Below are 20683 nucleotides of genomic sequence, written 5' to 3'. Positions count from 1 at the left end.
TAGCTACTATATATACTCGGATCTGGAGCCAGTTGACGGGGCTTTGGGTTGGGGTGGACTTAAAGTGTACAACAACTAGGACTTTTTTAAGGCACTCTTTCTATCATTTGTGTTAATAGTGTGTTGTGTGTGTGTTAAAAGTGGTGTATTTTGTGTGTGCGTGGGATTGTGCGTTAAATGCCAACCAAATGTCAGTGTCTGACAAATACAAATACGTCTTTTCCGTATGTATATAACATATAAATATATAGTTATTGTAATAAAAAAATTCGAGAATAAAAAAATATAAGCTAGAATATAAGTTGAAGTGCCTTTCAAAATGATATTTGTGCGCACGTTGCTGGCAATGATAATCTCAAGTTGCATTCAGATTAAGAGTTAGAATCAACAAATGCGGGACGATATTTCGATGCAGTTGGTGTGGAGATTCTGATAGCCAATAGACTTTTGTTCTTGCGTTGGTTACGTGCGTACGTAAATATTCGTGCAGTTTAAAGAAAACTTAAAATGTAACAAGTAAGCAGTCGATGAAGTTGTCGATGGTTGCTGTTTGTTGCTCTCTAATGCTCGTAATACATAATGTCCTATAAAATATGGGTAGATGTTTAATATAGATTCGATACAAATTAAGATTTACTTACGATTAAGAATACGGCGGCTAAGAGCAGCGCCTTCATGCGCACATCCAGACTGAGGGGAAATGTGACGCTAAAGTAATCGGCATCGGTAAACAGTTCGCGTCCAAGTCCGGACCATTGTTTGGTTATCTTGCCAATTTGTTCGTTGTTTACGCTGAATACCTAAAAAGAGCAGACAAACAGAGTAATGCAAACATCACATTAATCAGGCACACCCTTCCGTACATGTACACATAAAATCGCAGCTACATATAAAGTACATATACATATCAATTGATTCGCATTCTACACACAGATGGCACTCAAGCATAGCGACAACGACAACAAAATGACGTCATTGCTGTTGCTTTGATTGCATCGAATCTCATAGAGCGATTTACTATACATATCGGTTTGTATATCACATAATGAATGCTGCTGACTGACCTTCATGTTGGTATCACTGAAGCATTTCCAAGGGCATAGGGGACCCTCAATTCTGAGCACAACATCGCCGAAAGTATTCTTAATCACAAACTTGGGTCTAAGGAATGTGCACTCCTGCTCCACAGTGCCAATCACTTGACCTGGCGGTGCTGATACTTCCAAGATATTCAAGCAGCTGGGGAAACAGCACAAGGCATCGCAGCGAAATGGACGGGTCAGATGAAACACTTCGTTTTGGAAATTATCCAAGATCTTCATCTCAAATGGACGAGCTGGGCCCAAGCAGTTGCGAGTGCAGCAATTGCTCTCTTCATACGCGGAGTAGACATTCTGTCCCAAAGAGTTCTTCACCTTAAAGCGATTCGCTGCCTCAAAGCCAGTGAGTAGCTCCAGTTTCTCGATTTTCTGCGAGACCAACAACTGGTCAAGCACCGTCAAGTATTCAAGGCCTTGTGGACAGTTGCTTCCCACTGGAATGCTCATCCATGGCTCTGTTGGCAAAATACATATATTTTTTAATTTATGATTTGAATAAATTTATGTTATTCAAAACTACATCAACTTTTGGCATCCGCCCACAAACAAAAAGCACACTCACACACAGAACCGGATATATGCGCATATACAAAATATAACGATAATAATAACTTCTATATGCACTAAATATTGGTTTTCACTATAGGTATTTCTTACCAGGGCTTTTACTATTATCGCCAGGTGCGGCAGGTGGCGCGTCTTGCGGCACTTCCTTGTATTCTTTCATCTGCATCATTTTTAAGTAAATAAATGTAAAGTGAAAAATATATTTATTGTTAATATTTCGTTTGAGAAGCAACAAAGCAGTGTGACCGCAAGCTAGATTTTCAAAATATACCTTTTAACGCTGAAATACAAAACCCGTTTAATTGCCACCTGGTTACACTCCATATGGTATATTGATTTATTTATAAAACGCACATTAAAAGGCGCGTTATTTTGAAAAGCTTACTCTTTCCGTGATTGTACAAAATAAACGTCTTTCGAAATTATTTGCTAAACAACATTACACTGTGGGTCTGTGCAAAATTATAAGCTGTGAATGATGTTTTTAAATTCTGTAACTTTACAATCCTTGATTGGTTGATAACGGCGGTTGATTGTGTTATCGACAATACAGCTAATACTGGTATTACAATAATGACATTCCTTATAGTTAGTTTAGTATTAGTAAAATTATAGAATTAAAGTTAAATTAATTCATATTTGTTGAATATTAAAATAAACTACAAGTCATTAAAAGAAGTCTTAACTAATGCGATTTTCGTTATTATTTGCTATCGATTATTGCGCAGAAAGGGAATTTAGTGCTTTTGTACATACATACATAACAACATATGTACATATTCATACATAAGTACTTATGAGTACGTACATACATATACATATATGTATATGTACAATGTTTATTTTTGGTTAGAATACAAAACAATGACACACCACGCCCACATTATATTCTTTCCCTTTTAGCCGCCACAAGGCTATTCGGCAGACAAATCTCAATGCCTGATCAGATCAGTCAACTTTCATAGTGGTTTTTTGTACAATACATACATACAAATATTTACCATAGGTATGTGAGTAAAACATGGGCTTAACCCCAGAAAGCCGGTTTTGCCTAAGTTGATGCTGTTTTGTTTTTTTCTTTATTAATTTTAAAGTGAGTACAATAGACATTTAACGATTTGTAATTTTATTGTAATCATTTAGTTAAATGTATTATTGTAATTAGGTGTTAAATTGTGTGTTGCAGTTGCAAATTGCATCTTTATTTCATAAATTTATATGTTTTTGTTTTGGCGCGCTAAACATAAAGCTTAAAATGTAAACATATTTTGTTTTGTTTGTTTGTGTATGTGGTTGTGTGTCGTGTATTGTTTGTTTGCGTAAACAATGAAAACTTAAATGAAATTCTTAATAAAGAAGATCGCATGAAACATGTGTATGTGTGTGTTGAGTGTGTGTATGTGAGCGTTGGTTGTGTGTGCGTGTCTCTGCATCTCCAGGAATGCACAGTGGGATAACACACACGAAATCCAACTCCAACTCAACGGCAGCCAAATTAGGAAACGTAAAAAAAACTGCAAAATACAAGATTAATTTACAGTTTATACTATTGAAATATAATTAATTTATTGTTTACCCTTTTGCACGCAATTTGAGCCCGCGTTTTCTTTTTGCCTTCTCTTCTACTTGTTGTTGATGGATAAACGCTCGACACTGGCGAGCAGCTCGTCAGCCGTCTGGGACACCACCTGCTCTTGATCATCACTGGTGCTCAGGTTCTGCAGTCGCTTCTCCAGCGCTGATAGATCCTCCAGCTCTCGCTGCTGCTTTACCATGTAGCGCAATATGAGAGTGGTTAGCATGCACATATCCTCAAGGATCTTGGCGGTCTCAGGTGTGGGATGATCGTAGCGATTGCGCAGCAGTCGCAATTTCGCCTCGGCCAACTCCAATGGCGACTTGCCGCTGCGGTCAAACATGTGCACACTGGCGCCACCTTGCAGGAGCACACGCACAACCACATTGAAGTTATTGGAGCTGGCCGAAATAACCGCCAGGTGGAGCGGTGTATTGCCCAGCGAGTCAATCACATTGGGATTGGCTCCAAATTTGAGCAGCTGTTGCACAATGGGTATATAGCCACGACATGCAGCCAAATGCAATGGACTGCGATTGTATTCATCGGCGGCATTGGGATTGCCGCCGGATTCCAGTATGCGATTGAGCAGCTCAATATTGCAGGTGGAGGCGGCGGTGCGCAATTTGCGATTATTGGACTCGGTTAGGATGTTATTGTAACTGCAGTACATCAGACGCTTCATGCGCGGACGCATCTTGAAGCTCTTGCTGCTCGATGGCAGGGTGCTGGGATGTATTAGGCTCGGCAGATAGTCAACGTTAAGTGGCAACGGCGGCAGATGCGGCAATGCAAAGTGTTCCCGTTCCCCCGTTCCGCTGCGATCTCTGCTCAGCTGGAATGGATTGGCATTGGGATTCAGATTGGGCCATTCGCCGTGTGTGTTGGGCGACGATGTCGGCGTTGGGGGCATCACTGGTGGCGGTGGCGTTATCATAATGCCCTTCGACACAGGCATCGTGGGCATGGACATGGATATGCTGGGCTCCATTTCAGCCTGCTCTTGTTCTTGTACTGCCACTGGCATTGGCACTTCGTCGTTGCCCGTGTCCACACGCTCATTGGACATGTCCGAGGTGTGTACGTTGTACGTAATGCGTTGCGTTGTCGCTCTGCTTTTCAATTATTGCGTTGCGTTGTGTTCTTGTTCGGCTCACTAAAAAATTTTTATCTTTTTCTTCACGCGCTTCTTACGTTTTTTGTCTGTATTGTTTGTATTTTTCTCGATTTTTTTTCCTGTTTACATTTTGTGCTGCTGGTGCTGCCAACGCGTCTCAAATGGCACTGTCAGCGCGTGCGCTCCATGTGGCAACGCTGCCCATTCGTGAGTATCGCTTAACATTAAACGATTTACTGTCGATTATACTTAAAAACTGGCATAGAATTAATACATAAATCATTAATCACGCTATCTGGAGTAGAATTCAATAATCAAAATTAAATTTCAAAATTATTGCTAGCTATTACAATCAAAAATAAGTGCTCGCTGTTAATAACAGTTTAGCAGTATGTTATCGGATTAGCTGCAAAAACATATGGTTTTGTTTTGCTATTGCATGTGTGTGTGGGTGTGACTGTTGTTTATTTATGTTCATGTAAATTAAACACACGATTCAGTTAAATAAATCTCGCATTACTCATACAAGACTGTGGAAAATTCCACTTTAGAATTGGAAACTCAGCAAAACCGCAATTGTGCGTGGCAAATAATTCAATGTTTACACAGCGACTTTTTTTTACAGATGAGTGTTGTTTAGCATTGTTCGTAAATTCTTTTTAGAAATAAGTAAATTAATTCATTTGAATAAATGACTATGAATTTAGTTATTTTTCCTTTGCAAGCTATTAAAGAAGCTGCTTAACAAGATTTTTTTCTTAATAAATACCATTCAACTTTTTTCGTTATTATAAACTAGTTTATTTCCGAAATTCTTAGTAAATTATTCATATGTACTTTGAAAATTCATAGTTGTTTTTTTTTAGAGACTGGCTCTATGATAACGTGTATTCTAAACTATTAACTAAATTTACAATTAAAACAAGTAGTTTTACATTTAAGTTAATCAATGTTTTATTCATAATTCGTGCTAATATCAATTGAAAGCGGCACGGAATGTTTACAAACATAGAAACTAGCAATAATCCAATTGGCAAAAAAATATTCATACAAGTACAATAATAAATACACAAAATTAATAATACATTATGATGACTTCAACAGCAAATTTAGAATTTGTATATTAACACTCCGTTAACACAAAACATAATTCTAGCGTTAGCCTCGTTACAACATCGAAACTTAGTTAATAATATTTGTAATTTATTTTGGACTGGAAAAGTGTTTGGTTTGCTTTGTTGTTGTGGTGGGAGTGTGTTTTGTGTAGTGTGTGTGAGTGTGTCCTGATTTAGACCGCGGAAAGGGTGTTAAAAGTGTGTACAGAAATAAAAATACAGACACGACAATATAAAAAGAGAGGGAGAAGAGATGCAGCAATTATTAAAGTGTATGCGGTCTAAATCCGTCTTGCGCGCTATTTCAGGAAATTAATCATCTCGATGATTTTGTTGCGATTATTGTGCATATACGCCTTGGTGTGCCACAGCATATTGATCAGCTTCTGATCGTCCTTCTCGTCCATGGCAATGTCCTCGCTCAGCTGAGGATTGAAACGATAGTACGGGATGCCGATGGTGCTGCACCAGGCGCGTGCGCGATCCACGACACGACCATCGGAGCAGGTGGCTTGATCCACAAGCAGATTGCCTAGGAACGAGGAGGGATTAGTTACAAATTACATTTCAATTTATATTGCTTCACTCACCAATAGTTGAAATGCCGTAGGCCAACTTGGCGGTATCCCAGATACTCTCTGGCCGGAACACATCGATGTCCTTGAGTTCGGTCACCGGTATATGACCGGTGCCCAATGAAACCACAACGGAAACGGGCACAGCCTCCGATTCGCGACCCGCACTACGCAGGGCCATATTATATTCATGTATTTCAGTCATGGCATCCAGCGTGGGATTGTTGGCAATCAAACCGCCATCCAGGAACCGACCAAATGCACGGAAATACGAGGGAGCTGCTCCCCGTGGCACGTGCAGCTCGCCACACCAGCTGCTCCTCCGGTTGTGGTGGCGGTATGCGACGGTTGCCTGCCAGATAAATTATAGTAAATAAATTGCTCATATATAAACAATAAACATTTACTCACTTATGGAAGTCACAATGCCCAGAATGTCGCTGGCACTCGTGTAATTGCGAAACAGATGCAGATCGACAGGTTTGCGATCGGCCATGACGCCTGTGACCATGATCTTGGGATGTTTAATATCTGTCATCACATTGAACTCGCCGAGATTATCTTTAAGTATCGCCTCAAAGTATTCGCTATTGTAGGGACGCGAGCCCACAAAGCATTGCTCCTTCATGCGCAAATACAATCCCATGCACTGTCGCATCGTCTTGCCGCAACCAAGTCCCAAGGCCAAGATGCCTCCAGTGCTGGTGCCGGCAATCCAGTCAAACATATGGATGATGGGCGTGCGCGAGAGTTTCTCCACCTCGAGCAGCATTTGCACCAAGACCAGGCCACGAATGCCGCCGCCATCCAAGCACAGCAGACGACCACGACCATAGGGCTTGTCGCCCACCTCGGCGGCTATTGGTGATGTGGGCGAGGGCAATTGTTCGGGGCTGGCAGCGCCAGAGGGCGGCGTCGCTGTGGCACTGGCTAAACTGCCCGATGAGTTGTCCTTCTTGATTTCCTCTGCATTCACTTTGGTGGTAAACATGCCCAACAAAGCGTCCATGATGCTCTGACCCTTTTGCTCCTTCTCCGTGTCCACGACAACGGGCATTCTGTGTGGGGCAGGAGTTGAGCGATTAGTTGTGCTGCTACAGCTTTGACAGATTAGGTTACTCACTGTGGTGGTGGCTGTTGCTTGTCCAGTAAACCATTCGCTGCTGCGCCGAGGAAACCGCTGACCACTTGACGACTGGTTGTCGCCAACATGTTTTCAATGTGCTCACGCTGTTCCACAGATTCGGGCGCCTCCGGCGGTATGCCGTTGTAGGTGCCGTTGGCATTGCAGCCAGGCGGACATTTGGAGCTGCTGTTCGAGCAGCGTTTGGCACCCACCGAATGTAATATGTACAATATTTCATCCTCTTTGTTGCCACTGGCATCGTTTCCTACCATGTGACGAGGTGTTTTGCCATCTTTGTTCTTCAGATTAATGTCACAGCCAAAGACCACAAGACACTGCACAATTGGCACCAGTTTCTTCTCAATGGCAATATGCAACGCAGCATTGCCTTCCGTGTCCAACACATCAATATCCGCATCGTGGGCGAGCAACGTGACGACGCACTCGAAACGATTGCGTGCCACCATCACATGCAATGCAGTGCGTCCATCAAAGTTGGTGGCATTGACATCGCAGCCTTCCATGATTAGCGCATGCAACGTTTCCCGGGAGGAGCACCAATGCAACGGTGTGCCACCGTACTTCATATCCTGCGTGTAGAGTTTGCTGGCATTGGTGCGTAAGAAGGAGGCCACCGATGTGGGCGTCGATGTTTTGTACAGTTTGCTAATGTTCTTGGCATTCAGATTGACATCGGCGCCGGCTAGCAGCAGCGCCTTCACATTATCCGGCTTGTCGGTGACGCATGCCAGGTGCAGCGGCGTGTAGCCATCCGAATTGAGGTGGTTCAGGTTAACGGTATTATTGTCGGTGAGCAGCTGTAGAGTAACAATACATTATTAAAAAACACTTAATCAAGTTTTAGATGAGGGTAAAAAACTTTTAAGTACCCGCTTCTTCAGGAGAATTAATCTTAAATAATACAACTATGTATATGCAACAGTTTTAAACCTAGTTTAAAACCTTATTAGTTTTAAACGTTATTAGAAGTATCCTAAACCACTATCATTTCAATGATAGCAATTATTGTAAATACATAAATAAATCAAACCATTTTTTGAATAACATTCAAGTGAACGAATAATATATGATCGTAATTAAGGTTTATGGGTTCATTTAGATTGTGAGTACCGTAAATCTAGCTTCAAAATTATGCTCATAACTCCGTTTTTTTGTTTAACAATGATGACAGGGATTTTATCTAATCTATAAGAGAATGATTACTAATTTGGCAATAAATTTTAGTTTGACATTTAGTTGTTCATACTGACAGACACCGAATGGAGTTTTTAAATCTGTTAAAGATCTTAAAGATGTCTCAATCTGCTTATTACAAATTTTCTTCTGGTTTTTTAGTCCCAATACCCTTTCCTTTCTCTTATACGCTGCACTCACATTAATGATCTCTTTGGTTGTGCTGGCTGCATAGTGAAACACCGAGTTGCTGTTGATATCCAAGTGTTCCATTTTGCTGAACGGCAGCAGCACTTTGACCATCTCAATGTGTCCCTGCTTGATGGCCAATTGAAATGGCGACATGAGCGTTGTGTGATCCGCCACGTCAATGCACTGCACCACTTTCGGATTGCTGATGTATTCCAGCAGATTGAAGTAGGCAACAAGATGGGCCAGCGTCCAGGAGGGATTCTCCGAGAGTGCATCACAAACCTTTTGCAAGCCATTCACATTATAATACTGCAAGCGAGAGAGGAGTTTAAGAGTGTGATCTCTATTGATTACTAAAGCATAAGACTTACCTCCTTGACGATGCCCACAAAGACGGGCAGCCGTTGCATGAACGTATTGAATTTCTCTTCGGCATCCGATTGAACTGGCGAACGAAACAGACTGAAGGATGTGGTATTTGAATCGGAGGTGGGACGTTGCAGTATGATCTCATAGACGGCACGCTTGTCATTGCTGTTGAAGGGTGGAGCAAACAGGACCATGGAATCATCGCGTGCGAGCACCTGAAGTGTGCCCAGGGATTCGCTCTTGATCTCGACAACTTTATTTGGTGGCACATCGCCGCCCAGCAGGCGCTGTAGAACTGTAAGCCAGAGAAGATTCACAGATTAAATAAAAGCTAAAAATAGCAATGACTAAGAGGGTCTACTAAGGGTGACTACGAGATGATGGACAAGACAATAACAACAAATAACGTGAAGTGAGCAAGTACCGAAGCCGGAAGCGAAAGCTCCAAAGGCCAACCACGACATGGCGTCGGCTTCTGTGTGCTCTGATTGGATTCTGTTGTTGACTTTTGAGAGCTTCGACTTTAAAACGTTGGATGCCAATTGGACTTTGTAATCTTTACTTGTTGTGATGAATGGTGCTTATAATATGTGAGGGCAATTAAAGTCAGTGCGATTTGAGATTTTGATTTTGAGTGTGTAAGCGATGTGAATCTAAATATAGAGAAATAAATGAACGCAATTAAAGAAATATTATGTGTCACAATAAAGGTGTGCGCTCTCATTATTTTTCCAACTAGATGGAAACAAAGATAGGACCATAAACAGTGGCACTTTTGGATGATGTGGCCAACAAATCAATAAAAAACATCCGATTTTCGCAGCTGGCAAAAATGCTAGCAGTTCGTCAAATACTCTATACATTAACACAATGTAATAATAAAGCGTAATTACAGCGATTAATTCGTATAACCTTGATTTGTTAACTTTTTAACGCGTAAAAACAATAGAATAGTTAATTGGGGATGTTTTTATGGTCGAAAGTTACGACACAGTATAGTTTTGATGGTAAGAGTATTTTAAGAACGTGGTAAGAGGGATGATGATAATGATGTATTTTGGGGTCGCCCTCATCAGCAGCAACCGTGACTCAACGAGATCTACTGATTATATAGTATGCTACTGCCTTCCTTTTCCACGAGAACACAAGTGCGCAAATTGTGCGCCAACTCTTTTCTTTTCGCCTTCACATTCTTATGCGAATTGTGCGTTCTTTCCCTATTTTCATTTTTTTTTTGCAAGCTAATCAATATCGCTAGTGTGGGAGATGTTATGTGAGTATCTATGTGTGTGTGTGTGTTCACTTGTGCACTTTTAGTTGTTATTGCTAGCCAAGTAATGTGACGCCGCGATTTTTAACCAAAAAAATAGCACCAACGAAAATAAATAATTTCAAAGCGTTGACAACCCGCTAACCATTAAACATTGCACAGCCTCCTTAGCAACAATTTGAAAATTCTTATACACTCTTTTGCACAATGACTTTGACTAGTTTTTTTCAAGTTCCGCGAAAATTGCCCTTCGTTCGGCAAGAACAAAAATTTTACTTTAATAACAAAAGTTAGTTAGGTGTGACCAGACGAAAATTTTTCAAAATATACTCTTTCTCGACGGTATATACCAAATACAGATTTCCGATAACTTTAATTGATTGCTTTAATGTGGGGGATATCGGTATAAGATTCTACAAAAGCGGGTCATTTGAAATTACTTTTATTTACAAGTGCTTTGTTTGGTTATTCTCATATTGGATATCAATGTGGGGATGTGGGCGTGGGCAATTGCTCGGGGCTGGCAGCGCCAGAGAGCGGCATCGCTGTGGCACTGGCCAAAATGCCCAATGAAGTTGTTCTTATTGATCTCCTCCGCATTCTCTTAGGTGGTATAAAAGCCCAGCAAAGCGTCCATGATTCTCTGACCCTTTAACTGCTTCTCCATGTCCACGTCAATGGGCATTCTGTGTGGGACAAGAGTTAAGAGATTAGTTGTGGTGCTAAGGCTTTGATAGGTTAGGCTACTTACTGTGGAGGTGGCTGTTGTTCCTCCAGTAAACTATTCGCTGCTGCGCCAGGGAAACCGCCGACCGCATTCTCATTGGTGGTATAAATGCCCAGCAAAGCGTCGATGATTCTCTGACCCTTTAACTGCTTCTCTATGTCCACGTCAACGGGCATTCTGTGTGGGGCAAGAGTTAAGAGATAAGTTGTGGTGGTAAGGCTTTGATAGGTTAAGCTACTTACTGTGGTGGTAGCGGTTGTTTCTCCAGTAAACCATTCGCTGCTGCGTCAGGGTGTTCTACACCCTTCTCTTCGGTGGTATAAATGCCCAGCAAAGCGTCCATGATTCTCTGACCCTTTAACTGCTTCTCCATGTCCACGTCAACGGGCATTCTGTGTGGGTCAAGAGTTAAGAGATTAGTTGTGGTGCTAAGGCTTCGATTGGTTAGGCTACTTACTGTGGTGGTGGCTGTTGTTCCTCCAGTAAACCATTCGCTGCTGCGTCAGGGAAACCGCCGACTACTTGACGACTGTGTAAGCGATAAGAATCTAAATATAAAGAATTAAATGAACGCAATTAAAGAAATATCATGTGTCACAATAAAGGTGTGTGCTCTCATTATTATTTTAACTAGATGGGAACAAAGGACCATAAACAGTGGCATTTTTAGATGATATGGTCAACAAATTAATAAAAAACATCCGATTCTAGCAGCTGGCAAAAAAGCTAGCAGCTCGTCAAATACTCTATACACTAACACAATGTCAACTTGTTTTATTATCTTTTTAATGCGTAAAAACAATAGAATTTTTAACTAAGGATGGTTTTATGGTCGAAAGTTTCGACACAGCATATTGTCTTTTGGTGGTAAGAGTATTTGTGAACGTGGTGAGTGGGATGATGTATGTACAGCAGTCGTGACTCATCTAGATCTACTAATTAACCATCGAAAATAAATAATTTCAAAGCGTTGACAACCCACTAACCATTAACCATTGCACAGACTCCTTAGCAACAATTTGAAAATTCTTGAAAACTCTTTTGCACAATGACTTCGACTAATTTTTTTTAAGGTTCCGCGAAAATTGCCCTTCCTTCGGCAAGATTTCACTTTAATAACAAACGTTAGTTAGGTGCGACCAGACGGAAATTTTTTAAAATATATTCCTTATCGACGGTATATATTAAATACAGATTTCCGATAACTTTAATTGATTGCTTTAATGTGGGGGATATCGGTATATGATTCTAAAAAGGCGCTTCATTTGAAACTACTTTTTATTTTGCTTTGTTTGGTTACTCTCATTATCAAAATCAATTCCGTGATAAGCTATTATCATAAATTGTCTTTACCATTGATAATGTTCAATCAGTTAATGTATTATCATTAAACTTTCAACTTTCATTCAAGAAATCCATTCTTCTATTCGATATGCGTAGAAAAATTCAATGTGAAATATTTTTGCATTAAGAAATTTATTTATTCAGGAACTCAGGAAAAAATGCTTAGAAGCAGCTATCGATGGAGGGCAGAGAGCCGTCGCAGTATTTCCAGGTAGCCCAGGCAGACCAGCCTTGTTGTCCAAGGATTTTCTGAGCGCAACGGACAGAGTTGGTGATATCATCGGTCAACAGAGCGTTGCAGCTGAGGGAGCATTCGTTGTAGGAGAAGCGACCGGTATCAGGCTGGCACCAGTACAAGTTGTTGATCTGGAAGATTCCATAGTCGTGGGAGCCGTCGGAGTTCTCAGGGCCAACTACGCCAGTGCGGTAGTTGCTCTCGTGGTCAGCAATGCAGGTCCAGCGAGCCAACTGGTCACGGGGAACACCCAAGTCGGACATCTCGCGAGCCAAGGAGCAACGATCCATGGTACGACCGAAAGCGGGGGCGGCCAAAGCCAAAGCAACCAAAACGATGAAAGCCTTCATGATTGTAAAAATTCTTCAGTGAACTGATGTTGAATGGCTGAAACGGCAGCTCTTTTATAGTTTGAAAATATCTGCATATCTGCGTTTAGCTTAATCCAAAGTTCGAGTAAGATATGAAGTCATTTAAAATAAGGTTTAAGTACTTGGAGTTGATAGCGCATTCTACGCTCCCCCGGGTCATCATCGATATAATTTTTTGAGATTAGCGAGTTGGTAAATATGGGGGTTAAGTACATTCAGTTTTTTTCCACACTAACGATAACAGTTTGGAGATATCTTGCCCTTTAAAAACAAAATCATTCCAGATATTCATAATTATTTAGGCTTTCAACAGGGAAGGTCCACCTGGTTCATCTGGAAGGAGTGGTTATGGATCTCTGCCGTCCATCGACAGCCGCTTCTAAGTGTGAATAAAAGCTTGTGGAGTTTTGAGTCATTGAACCATATATAATGTGAACATGGGAAAATTGAAAACTTGCAAGCAACAGTCGCCACTCTTGGTATTAAAAAAATGATATGTACTAAGACATTGACAAGCCATTAATCACACTTCCTTATTCTAAAAGCTTATCGCAAATGGAGCATTTAAATAATCAGAGGGAGGCTACAAGTTGAATTTAACAAATTAAGCTTATCTAAGACAAAGTGGAAGCTTTATCATATAGATTGCAATTATTATTTTTATGGTTGTATTTTGTTAAAAATTAGTTCATTTTAAAATTTTTTTGAAGACATAAATCAAATAATAATAAGTGGATAAGATATAACTTCAACCAAGGAAGTTAAATATGGCTAAGCAACCCTCATCGGATTTAATTTCTTTAATTGTTTGATAAGACATTTTAATTTTAATAATAACACAAGTGTTATCATAATAAAATGTACTTCTTCTATTTTTTCTTTTACTACTATTCTCTTCAATACTCACATGCCATTCAATAATGTTAATTGGAGTCGTTTTTAAACTTTTTGAGTCGACCCAATCCAACAGGAATCATAGCCGAACCAACTAACTTCAATAACGAAACAAATGTGAATTAGAAAATGTATTTTATTAGGAACTCAAGGAAAAACAGCTTAGAAGCAGCTGTCAATTGAGGGCAGGTAACCATCGCAGTACTTCCAGGTGGACCAGGCGGACCAGCCCTGCTGGCCAAGGATCTTCTGGGCACAACGGACGGAGTTGGTGATGTCATCGGTCAACAGAGAGTTGCAGCTGAGGGCGCACTCGTTGTAGGAGAAGCGACCGTTGGCAGGCTGGCACCAGTAGTAGTTGTTGATCTGGAAGATACCGTAGTCGTTGGAGCCGTTGTAGTTCTCAGGGCCCACAACACCGGTGCGGTAGGAGCTCTCGTGCTCAGCAATGCAGGTCCAGCGAGCGAGTTGGTCACGAGGAACACCCAAGTTGGACATCTCACGAGCCAGGGAGCAACGGTCCATGGTGCGACCGAAAGCGGGGGCGGCCAAAGCCAAAGCAACCAAAACGATGAAAGCCTTCATGATTATTGTAGTTCAGTGAATTGTAAACTGATGTCGTATTGCTGGAAACTTGGCGCTTTTATAGGAGGAAATTATCTGAGCTGTTCAGTCAAGTATCGTTATCTGTAGTACTCATTACTATAAGATGCCTTACCCTAGACATATCTATAGTTTTTGTATTAATGTCTAGAGTTTTTGCTAATAGCTGTCTGAGCTAGTTAAGATAATAACAAACCACAATTTTAAGCAATTTGTGAATCCCCGAATCGAGGGAGATAAGAACGTCAACATAGCAGAATATTTAGGAGAACTTAAATATAACACCTTATCGATTATTATGTAATTCATTTAAATGACATTTGAAAATTTATCTTAGTTTTGTATAAATTTATCATGATTCTTATTACTGAAAATTAAATTAAAATTTATTGCCTACTTTCGTGCGCATATGAGCTAAATATCTTAGAAAATGTCCATCCGTCTTATACTTGCCGTATAAGATATATTTTTTCTGATGGTAAAAGTCTTTATTATCCGTAATAATTATGTATTATATTAATTGTTTAATTATAAAGTTTTAAATAGCGCATACAAACTGTTTTAATTAGGCTACCAACTGATTGAGTGAGATTCGTATTTTAAGTGTTTAGTACTTCGAAACGAAAAGTACTTTAGATAATTCTTATACGGAGATAATTTTTCCCTATAAAAGCGACAAGTCGTTCAGCCTTTCGACATCAGTTCACTGAAGTATTCTTACAATCATGAAGGCTTTCATCGTTTTGGTTGCTTTGGCTTTGGCCGCCCCTGCTTTCGGTCGCACCATGGACCGTTGCTCCCTGGCTCGTGAGATGTCCAACTTGGGTGTTCCTCGTGACCAACTCGCTCGCTGGACCTGCATTGCTGAGCACGAGAGCTCCTACCGCACCGGTGTTGTGGGCCCTGAGAACTACAACGGCTCCAACGACTACGGTATCTTCCAGATCAACAACTACTACTGGTGCCAGCCTGCCAACGGTCGCTTCTCCTACAACGAGTGCGCACTCAGCTGCAACGCTCTGTTGACCGATGACATCACCAACTCCGTCCGTTGCGCCCAGAAGATCCTTGGCCAGCAGGGCTGGTCTGCCTGGTCCACCTGGAAGTACTGCGATGGTTACTTGCCCTCAATCGATAGCTGCTTCTAAACTGTTTTCCCTGAACTTCAAATAAATATCTTAGTCTGAAATTGACGATTGCCGTGTTTTTTATAATTGAGGGTAATGCGGGATTTGTTTTGTATTGTAAATTTAAAGATTTATTCGTAATTGATTAAACAAAATTGTATAAATATGAAGTAATAATTAGGTGTAGAAATGATTAGCCTAGGTCAACTAGTACCGACTGACTTAAGAGTTAGGGACCCGATTTGAAGCTGCCACCGAATCTAAGCTAAGAAATACTCGTTAAAGTTTTGCATATGATGAATGGAAATGGATGCTTATAGTTAGAATTGCTTTTGTATTGCACAGGAGCTGGAGTATCTGATCTATGGACGTCTAGTAAAGCCCAGAGGGTAGATCCGTGACCTTGGAGCCTTGGGTGTAGGATCGCGTGCGTGAGGAGACATTGGCCGAGTGTTGATTGGCGGCAGGATAGTCGTGCATTCGCATGGCTGGATTGCTGCTGAAGTAGATCTGCTGATTGCTGCGCGACTTCTCCCTAATCATGCCCGGAGAGTCCTGTGTGGGATCGTGTGTGGAGGCGAAGGCCGCCTCGAGACGTTCCACATTCTTGGTCACGCGACGTGCTTGCAGAGCGGCAGTGAGATCCGGTTTGGGATACTTCTGAGGTGTGTTCATGCCCGTCATAAAGAAGACACCGTTAAAGTGCTGTGCCGGTGGCGCTGGAGCTGCTGGCTTGCTGTTGGAAACGGAGACTTGTCGCTCCACCTGCACCGTTTGCTGTGCTGTGCTATTCCTCAGAGCGAGCATTGTGGGATCGTGTTCGTCGTGCCGCGCATTCATAATGACATCGAGAAGCTCCCGATTGATGCTCGCATTGTAGGCGGTCGCTGTGGTATTCGCCTCCGTTTCGGGCACATCCATGACATAGGACTGATGCTGCTCAGCATCATTGGCATCGTAGTCCACTTCATCGAAGAAGGTCTGCATCGCAGCCAAACGTTCGACTGCAGCTGAATCGCCAGGCATCATCAGGCCATATTGAGAGCCCTCCTGCTCGGAGCAATCGGTGCGTGGTACGAGATGAGCCAGAGATCGGGACTTGCGTGGCGGTTGTGGCACAATGTTGACGGGAACAATGTCTTGTTCCTGCTCCACAGCGGCACGTTGATGTTTGTCTTTACCGGAGCTTGCCTTCGCCTGGTTGGAGATCTGTTTCTCTGCCTCGCTCACAATATTGTCCAGCTCCTCGATGACGTCTTCTATGGTCGCCGCATCATCGTCATCATCATCGTTTATTTTCATCTGTGATTTTCGTGATTGTTTGTGATGCTTCGACTTTGAGGGCAGCACGAGAATGGGCACTGGACTCAATGAAGCGCCCGTTTCCGAGCTGCTAATGCCCTCATCCTCGTGTTCCGAGCAGCTCTGCTTGCTACCTCCGGGAATTTTCGTTGTGGGAGGCACTTGGCGCGGCAATGCAACTGGTTGATGCGCCTCGACCGGCTTAAAGTTGGACTCTTGAGCGCCCTGCAGCCGAAAGATCTCACGTTGCAGCTCGGCACAGCGCTCTTGCAGACGTCGCTCCATCGATGTGAGCACTGTCTTCTCCTCGTGCAGTATTTGCACACGACGTTCGAGTATAACCATTTGACTGCGCACACGATCTGCATCTCGCGCCTGCGCCAGCATCTTGTCTACATCGATGTGCAGCTCGTTAAAGCGCTTCAGCTCGCTGCGCAATGCATCCAGCCAGGGTGACGATGAGGAGATGGTACGCGCCAGCGTGCTAGTCTCCAGGCCCGCCTGGCACAGCTCTGCTTGGATATAGAGACGTTGCTGCAAACTCACGGCGCTTTCAATGAAAGTGTTGAGAAATCTGAGAGGCAGAAAGAGAACGAGATGAGAGGATATCTCTTTTAAGTTATCCTAAGAGCATAGAGTATTCCATAAAAGTTTTTTCATTGAGAATTTCTAAAAGGGCATTCCTTTAAGTAAATTCTTTAGAGGTTATTTTCTACAGAATATTCCCCTGGAGGGAATTCCTTTGATGGTATTCACTAGAGGGTATTCCTCAGAGTCAGGGAATATGACTTACTTGATTCCCGCGCATTGCAATTCGCCGGAGCCGCCGCCACTGTTCAAAATGCCAATAAGTAGACGAAACCGCACGGGTTCACTGCATCGTAAGCGCAGCGTAGACATCGCCTCCGAGACAGCGGTGTGTCCGGCGGCGCTAATCTTTTGCCCGCCATTACCCTGGCCGAAGGGCTGTCGATCGCAGGCTGAAGCCAGCAACTGCAGCGCCAGAATGCGTCCTCTAATACCCTGTCCGGTAGCGGAGGAGGCGAGCGGCATTAGACCGACGGGTGTGTTGCCTAAGCGGGCTATGGCATCCAGAGATCGGGAACAGCAAATGCTCAGGCATTGTCTATTGGATTGATAATAAGGTTAGGATAATGTTTAGACGATTATTATGCCGGTTTACTTACAAGCAGGAGAGCTCGTCGAGCAGCGCACGACGCTGATAGCTCTGTGGATTGCGTGACATGGCCAGGGAGTTGGTGCCTCCAGCGAGTGGAGCAGGTGCATTGCTTGCTTGGGCCATTTGTATAGCGCGCAGCACCTCAAGCAGGTGACTGATGCCATCCGAGGGTGTGGCCACAAACTCCTGAACGAAGCTGGGAAAGGAGACGCGCAGATCGGCGCGCAGCTTGGTCAGCAGATCGGTAATGGAGCCAAACTGACGCAGTGACATCTCGCTGTCACTCTCCGGTGGTGCTGGTATGGGACTTCTATGGAGGAAGATTAAGGTTTGCATTACACTTTTTCGGGACCATTTTACTATATAAAATTATGAAACCACACTCGTTTAATTTATAATAGCTAGCTTTGAATTGAAGCTTGGTATACGTTTTTTCTGAAGTGCTGAAGAGAGCGCAGTCAAGTTTTAAAATAATCTGCTGTTAACACTAAATAATATTGCCTCTTAGTTTAGTGGCTCTAGATATTATTGGATCTGACATATCGGAATGCATTCAGACGGACAGACAGACAGACAGATTATAAAGCTTTTACGATAATCCCTCAATTAACTCACTTGTAGCCCGAGTGCTTGGCTGGCAGCGTGGCAGCTTTGTAGTCGGCCTCCTTAATATTGCCGCCTCCATTGATGTTGACATCGTAGATGGACTGCACTTTGGCTGTGCCGCTGCCCTTGGTGAACTTCCTCAGCGATTGCACATAATCCTCGGGATTGTAGACAGGCGGTCGCTGGTTCTCCTTGCTATAGACGGGCGCCTGTGGCCAGCTCTGCTCGGAGCCGGCCATTTTGTAGGAGGCCAACGAGCCATTCAAGCTGCTGGCGCCGCATTTGTTGGTGCCCGAGACGCTGGAGAGAGCTGGCGCTGGCGGAGAGGCCTGCGATGAGGTCTGACCAGCAGAGGTCTCTTTGTGCGACGGTAATTTGGGCGAGGCAATCTCGCACACGCTGGGTGCCATGTCGAACTGGCGATGCTGCGGCGGCTGCTGATGGTGTCGCTGCAGCGTCGAGCTGTCACTAGAAAGAAGAAAAAAAAAAGTATGGAGGGAAGTCGTTTAATAAATGTTATTGGCTTGGCCTGGGGCATTACTCATGCAGAACTCGAATTGCGGATTTCGTATAAACTATAAATACTACGGGTTGGGTTGGGGACGCCAGCTCGTTACGCACCGGAAAAACAAGACATTCAGTTTATTGAGCATTTTACGGCACGCGGAGAGGTAATCGAACAGGTGGCAGACCGAAAGACAAGTCAACAGACCGACAGACAGACTGGCAGACAGACAGATAAGGCGCTGTCAACGACACCTGGTGAGTGGCATGTGGGCTGCCGTTTGGTTGGGGACTGTTTCCTTGCGCCAACCGTTGACAACTGATCGAACGCCTCGCTGCCAGATTGAATCGTTGGCACTGTGGTTACTCAATTTTGTGTAAGCAAAAAAATATTGTAAAATTTGTTGAATTAGCATGTCAATATCCAACGATATCGGCATTAAAGGCGTGCACTTTCACTAGCCGATAGAGACACACATAGCGCAAGCAATGGAGAGCGAGAGAGACAGAGATCACGCTGATCTCTTGATAAAAGTCTGACTGACATGCACCGTTAGCTGACAATGCGATCTAACGGCACACGCGTATCTCTGTGAACTGTGCGTCGTCGTCGTCTGCCTATATGCAAATGAGTTTCAGTCTCAGTTTTCAGTTTTGAGTTTTAACTGGGAAATTATGACGTGCCCCAATGCAAAGCTAAGAAATTTTTAATGTTGCTCGTTTTTATCAAATCAGACGCATCAGTCACGTATTTAGCTGCTGCATACCGTGCGTTCACTCCGTCATTCCATTGAATTCCAATTGTTCTTGCAGCAGGTGTGGCCCAAGCCAAGGCAATGAATAGACTCCAACTGCAGCTCGGCATGTGCGGGAGGTAATTGCATTGCGTTGTGGTGATTAACCATTTCTCAATGATTGCCGTGAAAAGCAAGCATGACTAATTACAGGTTGTGCTCAACTGTAAGATACCTTTTTGGACTAATCTATATCATATATTGTCAATGTGCCTAATAAAGTTGAGATTGATATGTGTTGAATTTGAAATTAAGAAATAAAAGCCCATGAACTGAATCATATTCTCTCAATGTGCCCAATAAAATTGACCTTGATGTGTGTAGAATATGAAATTAAGAAATTTAATATAATTTTATATAAAGTAATGTTCCACTTTTATTTATAATCAGGTTATTTGATAAAAATTTGTATTTTTATATAAGTTTACTATCCAAAAGTATTACTTTAACAACAAAGTCCTCATCTCAAATCTGTTGTTAATAGTGAAACTTATAATCTAATAAACTAATTGGTATAACATTCAAGGTAAGTATTTAATATACAAGGTAAGTAACATATGCTAAAAATGTTGTATGTCTGCTAAAAACACTTGATGATTAAGTTTCGTATTTTGAGAAGCCGGCAAAGTTGAAAGAACATTTTAACATACATAAGATCAACTGAAGTATTGTCACCAAATTTGGTAGCTACAGCACTTATCATTCTAGAGATCTGGCTTTTAAAATGAGCGGTCAGATAGAAAGTCGGAAAGACGTATACGCTTAGATTACGCATACGTAATGGAGTCAAAAAAA

At 42.4% G+C, this 20683-nt stretch overlaps 8 protein-coding genes across 9 annotated transcripts in view; 1 reads left to right on the top strand and 7 right to left on the bottom strand.

Moving 5' to 3' along the window:
- Positions 1-404: 404 nt before the first annotated feature.
- LOC132790829 (phospholipid scramblase 2) lies at positions 405-1917 on the bottom strand. The gene is made up of 4 exons (XM_060799541.1): positions 1758-1917; positions 1065-1555; positions 642-800; positions 405-584 (listed from the first exon to the last, which is right to left on the bottom strand). Exons 1-4 carry the CDS (start codon positions 1834-1836, stop codon positions 561-563), a joined length of 753 nt encoding a protein of 250 aa, XP_060655524.1. The 5' UTR covers positions 1837-1917; the 3' UTR covers positions 405-560.
- Positions 1918-2776: 859 nt separating this feature from the next.
- On the bottom strand, positions 2777-4518 carry LOC132794457 (ankyrin repeat domain-containing protein 54). The gene is made up of 2 exons (XM_060804920.1): positions 3244-4518; positions 2777-3181 (listed from the first exon to the last, which is right to left on the bottom strand). The coding sequence occupies exon 1, from the start codon at positions 4310-4312 to the stop codon at positions 3290-3292; it is 1023 nt and encodes a 340-aa protein (XP_060660903.1). The 5' UTR covers positions 4313-4518; the 3' UTR covers positions 2777-3181; positions 3244-3289.
- Positions 4519-5298: 780 nt separating this feature from the next.
- Positions 5299-10475, bottom strand: LOC132794452 (85/88 kDa calcium-independent phospholipase A2-like). Its single transcript, XM_060804912.1, is given in 9 exon segments — positions 5299-6007; positions 6066-6336; positions 6338-6402; positions 6462-7108; positions 7174-7994; positions 8572-8871; positions 8934-9226; positions 9356-9584; positions 10347-10475. Coding segments are annotated over 8 exon segments (2670 nt in total). The 5' UTR covers positions 9396-9584; positions 10347-10475; the 3' UTR covers positions 5299-5774.
- A 117-nt stretch (positions 10476-10592) lies between these two features.
- On the bottom strand, positions 10593-12050 carry LOC132794463 (uncharacterized). Its single transcript, XM_060804929.1, has 5 exons — positions 11915-12050; positions 11386-11476; positions 11171-11320; positions 10953-11105; positions 10593-10887 (listed from the first exon to the last, which is right to left on the bottom strand). Exons 1-5 carry the CDS (start codon positions 11922-11924, stop codon positions 10806-10808), a joined length of 486 nt encoding a protein of 161 aa, XP_060660912.1. The 5' UTR covers positions 11925-12050; the 3' UTR covers positions 10593-10805.
- Positions 12051-12385: 335 nt separating this feature from the next.
- Positions 12386-12899, bottom strand: LOC132794469 (lysozyme D-like). The gene has a single exon (XM_060804936.1). It carries the CDS (start codon positions 12855-12857, stop codon positions 12435-12437), a length of 423 nt encoding a protein of 140 aa, XP_060660919.1. The 5' UTR covers positions 12858-12899; the 3' UTR covers positions 12386-12434.
- A 991-nt stretch (positions 12900-13890) lies between these two features.
- Positions 13891-14399, bottom strand: LOC132794465 (lysozyme D-like). Its single transcript, XM_060804931.1, has one exon. The coding sequence runs from the start codon at positions 14355-14357 to the stop codon at positions 13935-13937; it is 423 nt and encodes a 140-aa protein (XP_060660914.1). The 5' UTR covers positions 14358-14399; the 3' UTR covers positions 13891-13934.
- Positions 14400-15063: 664 nt separating this feature from the next.
- LOC132794466 (lysozyme D) lies at positions 15064-15568 on the top strand. The gene has a single exon (XM_060804932.1). The coding sequence runs from the start codon at positions 15101-15103 to the stop codon at positions 15521-15523; it is 423 nt and encodes a 140-aa protein (XP_060660915.1). The 5' UTR covers positions 15064-15100; the 3' UTR covers positions 15524-15568.
- Positions 15569-15608: 40 nt separating this feature from the next.
- The window catches only part of LOC132794451 (uncharacterized), a 34344-nt gene continuing 29269 nt past the window's right edge, over positions 15609-20683 (bottom strand). Inside the window, exons 4-7 of one of the 2 annotated variants that reach the window (XM_060804909.1) lie at positions 18600-19058; positions 17992-18294; positions 17598-17930; positions 15609-17378 (exon numbers count right to left, since the gene is read on the bottom strand). In XM_060804909.1, coding sequence (XP_060660892.1) covers positions 15875-17378; positions 17598-17930; positions 17992-18294; positions 18600-19058 — 2599 coding nt within the window. In that variant the 3' untranslated portion in view covers positions 15609-15874. The remainder of the gene's footprint in view (positions 17379-17597; positions 17931-17991; positions 18295-18599; positions 19059-20683) is intronic. The other variant, XM_060804910.1, reaches the window with a different exon arrangement.

This window comes from Drosophila nasuta, chromosome 3 (assembly GCF_023558535.2).
Source record: "Drosophila nasuta strain 15112-1781.00 chromosome 3, ASM2355853v1, whole genome shotgun sequence".
Lineage (NCBI taxonomy): Eukaryota > Metazoa > Arthropoda > Insecta > Diptera > Drosophilidae > Drosophila > Drosophila nasuta.
Note: the sequence above shows the minus strand (reverse complement) of the source record. Positions and strands in the feature narration are given on the sequence as shown.